Source organism: Dictyostelium discoideum (genome assembly GCF_000004695.1).
Source record: "Dictyostelium discoideum AX4 chromosome 3 chromosome, whole genome shotgun sequence".
Taxonomy (NCBI): Eukaryota; Evosea; class Eumycetozoa; order Dictyosteliales; family Dictyosteliaceae; genus Dictyostelium; species Dictyostelium discoideum.
The window spans coordinates 1480711-1490710 of NC_007089.4; the positions used below are offsets into that span (position 1 = coordinate 1480711).

At 22.5% G+C, this 10000-nt stretch overlaps 3 protein-coding genes across 3 annotated transcripts in view; 2 read left to right on the forward strand and 1 right to left on the reverse strand.

Moving 5' to 3' along the window:
• Positions 1-4469, forward strand: part of DG2033 (tRNA/rRNA methyltransferase SpoU family protein) — a gene marked incomplete at both ends in the record, with an annotated part of 5139 nt that extends 670 nt beyond the window's left edge. The window contains 2 exons of the mRNA XM_636800.2: positions 1-3204; positions 3301-4469. The exon at positions 1-3204 is cut by the window's left edge and continues 670 nt beyond it. Of these exons, the coding sequence (XP_641892.2) occupies positions 1-3204; positions 3301-4469 (4373 nt within the window). The remainder of the gene's footprint in view (positions 3205-3300) is intronic.
• A 734-nt stretch (positions 4470-5203) lies between these two features.
• culE (cullin E) lies at positions 5204-8213 on the reverse strand (the record flags this gene model as incomplete). Its single annotated transcript, XM_636801.1, has 7 exons — positions 5204-5737; positions 5828-6048; positions 6164-7120; positions 7221-7434; positions 7530-7634; positions 7886-7991; positions 8098-8213. 7 exons carry the CDS (start codon positions 8211-8213, stop codon positions 5204-5206), a joined length of 2253 nt encoding a protein of 750 aa, XP_641893.1.
• A 413-nt stretch (positions 8214-8626) lies between these two features.
• Positions 8627-9738, forward strand: DDB_G0278993 (hypothetical protein; the record flags this gene model as incomplete). The annotated part of the gene is made up of 5 exons (XM_636802.1): positions 8627-8862; positions 9125-9189; positions 9252-9280; positions 9384-9486; positions 9599-9738. The coding sequence occupies 5 exons, from the start codon at positions 8627-8629 to the stop codon at positions 9736-9738; spliced, it is 573 nt and encodes a 190-aa protein (XP_641894.1).
• Between the last annotated feature and the right edge of the window lie 262 nt (positions 9739-10000).

The window sequence follows — 10000 nt, forward strand, 5'->3', positions numbered from 1 at the left end:
TTTTATTAGATAAAAATAACGTTTCAATAATTGAAAATAATCAAATATTAAAATCATTATATCAAACAAATTGGTTAAAATTATTATGGAATGCAATTGTTAAACAAAAAGATATTAATGAAAGATTAAAATTATGTTTCTTTTTCCATCAATGTTATTTTGATTGTTTATTATTTAATTTAAAGAAAAAATCAAATAAACAACAAAAACAACAACAACAACAACAACAACAACAACAACAAGAAGAAGGAGAAGAAGAAGTAAAACAAATTGAACCAATTTTTAATATAATTGAAAAAGTTGAATATTGGAATATTTTATTTGAATCATTAATTGATAAAGATTCATTACCAAGAAAACAAGCAATTCATTTATTGAAAAATACTGTTGCATTACCATCAATGTTATGGAAGAATCAATTACCAAAGAATTGGGAACAAAAACAATGGAATCTTTTCTTTTCATTGTATGAATGTTTTGATGAGACAAAATCACATTTATTCATACCAGTATGGGTTCAAATTCATAATCTCTCTGCAAATGTAAAACTTGACGATAATTTCACACAATATTCAAATCCAACATCAATTTATTTTTGGATTAGAATTTTATATTTAAGAGGATTCAATCATATTAATATCAATATTAAGAAACGTGTTATTTTAGATGCATTGGCTGATGTTTCAATCGTACCTTATTTAAATGGTTATGGAATCGAATTCTCTGAATTCCAATTACCACTTTTAAAAGCATTGGATGCCTATGAATTAAGTAATCCATATGAGTTGGAAAGAAATAAAGAATTGGGTGAAAGATTATCAACTTATTTCTATCATTGTATTAAATCAACCAGTGATTTAGAAGTGCTTTTACAATTTACAAGTAAATCAATCCAAGAAATTAAAACTATAATTTTCTTCATTTCAACTTTATCACCATTGGTTTCAAAATTAAAATTAACTCCAACTACAATCCTTTTTGAACAATTAAGATCAATTTTAACTTGTCATCCAATTCAAAATGATAATAATGAATTATATCAACAAGTTTCAAATTTCATAAAATCTTTAAACATTTCAACTACTCAACAAAATTTATCATTCTCTCAAATTTCAAAAATTTTATCCTTATTACCAAATGAAATGACTAATACTAAAGACTTTAAAAATTGGTTAAATTCAACTAATAATAATTGGTTTATAAATAATTTAATTAAATCAACAAATAATTTATTTAAAGAAGAAGAAGAAAAAGAAGAAAAAGAACAACAAAAAGAAATTGATAATAATATTGAGTCATATCAAATTGAAAAAGAAAATTTACAAGGTTTATCGAGAATACTTTCAATTTGTTTAGATAATGAAATTAATGATTATATTATTTCAACAATTTTACCATTATTAAATTTATCATCAACTAAAAAGAAAACCAGATTATTATTATTTTTAAATTGTATTTTGGATGAACTATCACAACAACAACTTTTAAATTGTAATATTATTGAAAAACTTTCACCATTTAAAGAGATTTTAGTTAATTTAGTAAAAGAATATATATTTTTAAATAATAATAATATTAATAATAATCAAACAATACTTTCAAAAGAAGATTCAGAGAAAATTATTGATCACTTTAAAACTATGGAATCAATAATTAGAATTATTAAAAAATTCAATAATACAAATCAAAAATTATTTATTGAAATGCAAAATCTTTTATTAGATTCTAAATCATTAGATCTTAAAGGAATAACTATTGTATTATTAGTTTGGATTCAATCTAGACAATATAATGGTAGTGAAGGATGTACAATAGAGGAACAAGAAATTTTAATTAAAAAACTTTTAGAATTAGAACCAAGATATAAATTTGATTCAACAATTTCATTCATTCTACCAAAATCCATTCAATATAAATGGACTTGTATTCATTCAATATTATATTCAAATTCATCATCATCATCATCATCAACATTTAGCTATGATCAAGAAAAAACTTTTGATTTAGCAATTTCAGCATTAGATAATGCAACAGGTTCAGTATTAATTCCAATCTTTGAATGTTTATCAATTGTAATTTCTGCAAACAAAAAACAAGATGATACAAATTTAATCACATCAAATGAAGAATATATGAACCAATTATTTAAACAATCATATTTAGCTTTTTCAGATAGTAATAGAAAACCAAATAATTTATGTGTTGCCTTTACAAATCTATTATTTAACTCTGTATTATTTGAAAATCCAGTTACAATCCCTTTGATTAAAGAATATTTAAAACAAACACTTGGCGATTGGGGTGAATCTGCTAGAATCAGTTGTGGTCTTTTGAGTCATTGTTGTGGAATTTGGTCAAAGAAAACAAATACTTTACCAATATTTTTAAATGAAATTATGGATCTTTGTTTATTAACAAGTGAAGATCAATTAATTTTAGAAGATGATTATGAAAATATAACTGAAGATAATAATAATAATAATAATAATAATAATAATAATAATAATAATAATAATAATAATAATAATAATAATAATAATAATAATAATAATAATAATAATAATAATAATAATAATAATAATAATAATAGTTTGGAATCTAAACAATTATTTAATAATCATGGTTATATTATTAGATGGTTTGTTTCACAATTAGAATCAAAAGAATGTAAACCATTTGTTGAAACATTATTATTAGAATTATTGCAATTAAATTTTAAAGGTGAACTTTCAAAGAGAGAATATTCACAACAAAGTAGATTAAACAAAATTAAATGTAAACTTTGGAGAACTCTTTGTTCATTAACTCATATAGTTTCATTTACTAGTGGTGGTGAATCAAATGATCTATATGAAAAGGTTTCAGATTTAATGTGGAAAACTTTAGAGTTAAAGAATCATGGTAATGTTAGATACTTGATTCAATTATTTATTGTAAATGTTTTAATTAAATCACCAAATATTCAAATTACCAATCAACAATTAATTAATAGAATGGAATTATCAATTAATGCAGACTATCAAATATCTGCATCTTTAATCATTATCTCTTCAACTTTTCTCTACTATCTTTTAAATAATTATCAAGATCATTATCAAGATTGTGTTATTAATTTATTTAAAACAATTTTACCTTGGTCAACTGATTTCCATCATGCTGTTAGAACAACTTCTCAATTAGCAATTTATTCAATTATTAATAAGAGTTTGTATTTAGTTTTTTAAAACCTTTATCCTTTATTTTAAATATTTATTACTAAAAATTAACATTTTTTTTTTTATTTCATTTTTTTATTATTAGAATTTAAAATTTTACAACAATTTAATGATAATCAATTTATACTTTCATTATACAATTATTTGGATACACATAAAATTCAAAAGAGATTAAGAGAAAAGCAAACATTATTTATTCAAAATGATGACCCATTGAAAAAGACTTTAGCTGATAATATATTTACAACATCATCAACCATTGATTCAAATAATAATAATAATGATGATGCAGATGATGGTATTGAAGAAAGTGAAAAGCAACAACAACAACAAGATGATGATTATTCAAATTTATCAGTTTTAGATGATTCTGTTATCCCAATGTCATTATTGGATATTTCAAAGAGATTAATTAAAGATTTTCAAGTTTCATTCCAAAATAATCAAATCCAACAACCAATCGTTCCAACATCTGCATTATCAAAATCTGAAGAACAACAACAACAACAACAACAACAACAACAACAACAACAACAACAACAACAACAACAACAACAACAACAACAACAACAACAACAACAACAACAACAACAACAACAACAACAATCAGAGACTATTATTAATTCAGAAACTTCTAATATTCCTTCATCCACTGAAGAAGATATTTTAGATTTCCAAAGAAGAATTACACCATGGCAATGGGTTAACAAATTGGAAGAACATCACCAAATCTCAAGTGGTAATAGTAATTCAAAGAATTCTAAGAAATCAAGACAATCAATTATTGTTTGTGGTACTTTAATTGAAAACACCCCAAATATTGCAGGTTTAATTAGAACATGTGAAATTTTCAATGTTGAGGAAGTTGCCATTCCAAATAATAAACTTTTAAGTGATCCTCAATTTCAACGTGTTAGTGTATCTGCTGAAAAATGGGTACCAACAATTGAAGTCACCAAACCAAATTTATTGGATTATTTAAAACTTAAAAAGAAACAAGGTTATTCGATCCTTGGTGTTGAACAAACAAGTCAAAGTAAAAGATTATCAAGTTTCCAATTTCCAAATAAATGTTTGTTACTTTTAGGACAAGAGCAAAATGGTATACCTGCTGAATACTTATCAATAATCGACTATGCAGTAGAAATTGAACAACTTGGTCAAATTAGAAGTTTAAATGTTCATGTATCTGGTTCAATTGTAATATGGGAATATACTCAACAACAAATTTTAAAACAACAACAACAACAATAATAATAATAATAATATAAGTATTTAAAAATGATAAAATTTGGTTTGCTGTTTAACCCTGGTTAATAAAAAAAAAAGTTTTTTTTTTATTATTAATTTTGTCAATTACACAAAACTATTATACAAAAAAAAAAATAAAAAAAAATAAATAATTTTTGAACTACTCAACTATTTTTATTATTTTTATTTGTTTATTTATTATTTCAAATTAGTTTTGAATTCTTTTTTTTTTTTTTTTATTATTGTTAGAAAATCAATTTATAAAATAAACAAAAAAACTATGGATTAATATCCAGCCAAATTTATGAAAATATTTCGAAATTCGCCATATAAAGGGTATTTATTTTTTTATTTTTTTTTTAAATGGTAAATATAATTAAAAATTGTGAATTTTTTGTTTAAATATAATATCATTATATTTAATCATATTTAAAAAAAAAAATACTATTTGATGTTGATTTTATTTATTTATTTTTTTTTTATTTTTTATTTTTAATGGTAACAATTTAATATGACGAAAAAAAAAAAGAACTATATTGGTTTTTAATATTAGTTTGTTTTATGACTGGTTGAATGATTGCATTAATTTTTTTTGTTTTTTGAATTTGTTTTGTTTTGTTTTGTTTTGTTTTGTTTTGTTTTGTTTTGTTTTGTTTTGTTTTGTTATTTTTTTTTTTTTGTTGTTTTGTTTTGATTTGATTTGATTTGTTTTGATTTGATTTGTTTTTTTTTTTTTTTTAAGCCATATATTCATATTTTCTTGCAGATGGATTATCATCAGTAGTTCTTCTAATGTATTCTTGGTCGATGAGGTATTCGATCGCCTTTTTAATGGCAGTGATCTTTGGTGTGAACCATTTGCTGACTTGAGTGGTAGTTTCCACAGTGAGATCATTGTGAGTCATTGTCTTTTTAGATTTCATAATACGTACAATGGCAGCTTGAAGTTTGAAGAAACGTTCTTTTTCAATTTCTTGTTCGCTGACAGTTTGTTGACCTTCTGATTGTTTAGTTTCACCAATTTGAACAGCAATATTACAGCTGACCTTCATCTTCTTTGAACTGAATTTAGAATTTACAGTGAATTCAGTATCGTTGTTCCAATTCTTGAAGCTTGGTTCTGAACACTCAATAATACCTGTTTTGATTAAAGCTAATAATGGAAGACGAATTGATGTTTCATCTAAACCAATTGTATCATTAATAAGGAATCTAGTAATCTTATCTGCTCCATTAAACATTAATAAAATTGCCATTTGGTATGCTGTAGTCTATATTAAAAAAGATAATAAAAAAAAAAAAATGTATTAGATTTAATGATCAAAGATATATATTTTTTTTTCTTCTTGTTAATAACTTACTGTAAGTTTATATATTTTTCCTTTGGCTTGTCTTGAGTCAACATCAGCTCTTGAAAAATCGTAAAGGAAAGTTAAAACTCTACCTTGGTAACTTTTTTTGTAGAAAGATTCGAAATATGTAATACTTGATAACATTTCACTTGGTGGTTTGAATGGAGTTGCTGTTTGTTTATTTGTAAGTGTCCATGAACCATTAGTTAAAACATAAAAGTTGAATTGGTCTATTATTGGTAATAAAAAGGAAAAGGAATTAGTGATAAATAAAAGAAAATTATCAATTATTATTATTGATTGTTTTTTTTTTTTTTTTTTTTTTATAAATATAAATTAACATACATGGTAAAGTTAAACTCTTTTCATTTAAATGATTTTGGAAATTTATATTAATATCTTTACAAAGTCTCATATCAGTAATCATTCTTGTTAATTTAGTACAATAATCGAAACCTTGATAATTTTTGAGTTTGTTAATCATGAGAGTTTCAGCATCCTCACTTGCAGAAAGATCTTCTACCAATCTCTTTGAAAGCATTTTTTGATAGTTGAGCATGAAAATATCCTTATCTGGAAGGTATTTGAAGAGACAAACTGCCTCAGTAAGTTTCTTTTCCAACTCGGCCTCATCACTGATGTGATGTGGACCTTTTCTAAGAATTTGATCACAGAATTTGGATAAGACGACTGGAATATTGCTTTCCTTTTTCTTTGGATCGTAAGATGCTGGATTTTCATTTACGAGTATAGAGAATGATTTATCCATAGCAGTGGTGAAGTCAGTATCATTACCATAGCATTCTTTGATCATAATATTGAAACGACTGTAGATCTTGAGGAGGATAGAGATGAGAACTTGAGGTTTTTCTTGTGCCTCCTTCAAATTACTCTCAATCTCTTTGAGACCCTCGGATTTAATGAAATCAGAGAAGATGTTCTTTAATGGGGTAAGATGATTGACACGAGATAAAAGTGAGTACATCATAACGAGATCACTGCTCTTATCTTCAATTAAAATGTCAAGGAATTTACTGGCGAATTGTTCCTTGTAATTGCTAATTAAAACATTGTTTAAGATCTTTGTTAATTTTTCTAATGTGCTGATCGGCATGTATTGATTGACACGATTGGTCTCTTGTTCAATACGATTGTAAACGTGTCTCATATATTCACAAACACCATTCTTTTCAATGAAATCTGCTGATTCTGCTTTATAAAATGTCTCTGTTTCTTGAAGGAATTGTTGTTCAAAACATGATTGATAAATTTCTAATTTATTCTTTTCTGGTCCAAGTTGAACTAAAATTAAATAAAAAATAAAAATAAATAAAAAATTAATAATTCTCTAAAAAAAAAAAAAAAAAAAAAAAAAAAAGAGATTTAAAATAACAATAATTACCATAACATTCAAGTGAATCACTTAAAACTTGGAGATTTGTTGAGAAACCAGTTCTATCGTTTTTAATAATTTGGAGTAATGAAACAGATAGTTTGTTTTTTAATGGATTGAATGCTGTCTCTCTCCATGAATTAAGAGTATCTGAATAAACAACTGATTCATTTTGATTTGCTGATGAACTTGTTGTTTTTTTATCACTTGAATGAATTTTATTCTAAAATAATTAATCAGTAATGAAATAAATAAATAAAAAAAAAGAAAAAAATTAATGCAAGTTCAATAAGGTGAGGAAATATTAAAAAAACTTACAACTGGTGATAAAAGATTCTTTAAAACATTACTTGACATCTTCCACTCATTCCATTGATTTCTGAAAAATAATAATAAGGCATCATTTGGATATGATTCTGATCTCTATAAAAATAATAATCATAAATTTAAAGAAAAGATATTAATACTTTGATGGATTCCAAGAAAATCTACAATTTTCATTTTTTTTTTTTTTTTTTTAAAATTTTTTTTTTTTTTTTTTCAAAATTTTTTTATGAATTTTGAGAATTGCGGGGAAAAAAAAAAAAGAAAAAAGGAAGAATAACAATGGCAACCAACATTGAAAATTTTATATGATTATTTGAGTAAATTATATTAATTAAAAAGATACATACTGACATGATTTCTACTGCTTTTTGAGCAACTAAAACCTTTACTTTTGGAATATAAAAATCAATAAGAGCTTTTTCATTGGCAGATGAACAATAATTGTATATTTTGCTGTTTTTGATTATAATTATTATTTTAAATTGAGTCAGTATAAATTGTCCACTTTAACTTGAATTTTTTAAAAAAAAAAAAAAAAAAAAAAAAATTAGATACATACGTATAAATCTCCATATAACGTTTTCTTGATAAACCTTTTTTCAAATTGAGGAAAAGATCTTCGAAAGTTTGTTCACATTCTGCCCATAACTCATCAACTGTTATTTGATCTGACATTTTATTATTTTAACTATTATTATTGTCGTAGATTTTATTATGTACAAATATTTTTATTTTATTTTTATTTTTTTTTTAAAATATATTTTATTATTATTATTAATATTGTTATTATTATTATTATTATTATTTATTTATTTAATAACTTTTTATATGTACACAATCAAACCAATAAATGAGTATAAATTTATAATATAATTACAATGATCAAATAATAATAAATTGTGTATACTCTATTATTTTTTGAGTTTTTTTTTTTGATATTTAAAAATAAAAAAAAAAAAAATTTTAAAATTATTTTTTTAATTTCAAAAAAAAAAAAAAAAAAAAAAAAAAAAAAAAAAAAAAAGAAAATTTTCATAAAAAAAAAAAAAAAAAAAGAAAAAATTAAAAAAAAATAAAAATAAAAGAAAATGAAAGTTTTAACTTCTTTGAAATTAAAGAATAACTGCAAAATTTTAAGTGCTTATTTGCCCAATTTAAGAAATTTAAAATCAAATAACAAAACCCGTTTGTTTGTTGTACAAGAAAATAACAACAATATTATGAACATAAATGCTTTTTGTTCGTCATCAATATCAAATAACACAAATAAAGAAACAAATATTGATGAAAAAGTAGATTTATCAAAAAAACATTGTCAACCATGGTAAAGTTTTATTTTAATTTTATATTGTTTAATTTTAATTATTTATTTAATTATTACCTTAATTTTTTTATTTTTTTTTTTTTTAATTATTTTTTTTATTATTTTTAAAGTCCCTCAAAAAAACTTACCCAAACCATCCACCCTTTACTTAACCACATGCTCGTTTGGAATTTTTAAAATTTCTTTTATTTACATTGAAATTAACCACACTAACCCACACCCCTAATTTTACAAATTTTTTTTTTTTTTTTTTTATAAACAGTGAAGGTGGAATCCCACCATTAGATTTTAATTCAAAAATATCTTTATTGAAAAATATTGACAAAGGTAAGAAAATAATTTTAATTATAATAGAGCTGTAGACATAAGCTAATAAATTTTTTTTAAAGATTGGAAATTAAGTGATGACAGTAAAAAAGTATGTATGGAAAAAAAAAAAAAAAAACCAAATTAAAATGGAAAACCATTAATAATATTATTTTTTATTTATTTTATTGATATCAATTTTTTCTTTTTTTTAGATTTTTAGAAATTGGAAAATTCCTTTTTCCAAAAGTGTTGAATATTTGAATGATATTTCAAAGATTGCTGATGAAGAAGGACATCATCCTGATATTTCAATTGGTATGTTTTTTTTTTTTTTTTTTTTTTTTTTTTTTTTTTTTAAAAAAAAAATTTTAATATTTATTGGTTTACCTAACATTTACTTTTCTACTTACAAAAATCGTTTTGATAGAATCTTTTTGGAATTTTAAAATTACAATTTACACTCATTTCATTAATGACTTAACAGAAAATGACTACATCCTTGCAAGTAAAATTGATAATTTAAACATTAAATCCATTGAACCAAGAAGAAAAAAAATTACAAAATAATAAAATACTCCAAGGGTTTTCATATCTATTGTTAATAAAAAAAATTGTTATTTTAAAAAAAAAAAAATAAATAAATAAATTATTATTAATTTTTTATTAATAAAACTACTAATATTTTATTTGATTTTTTATTTTTTTATTTTTTTATTTATTTTTTTTTTAATTTCTAATTATTAATTATTAATTTTTTTTTTTTTTTTTTTTTTTTTTTTTTTTTTTTTTTTGGAAAAACATGGTCAATCTTTTTGTAATTCTAACACAA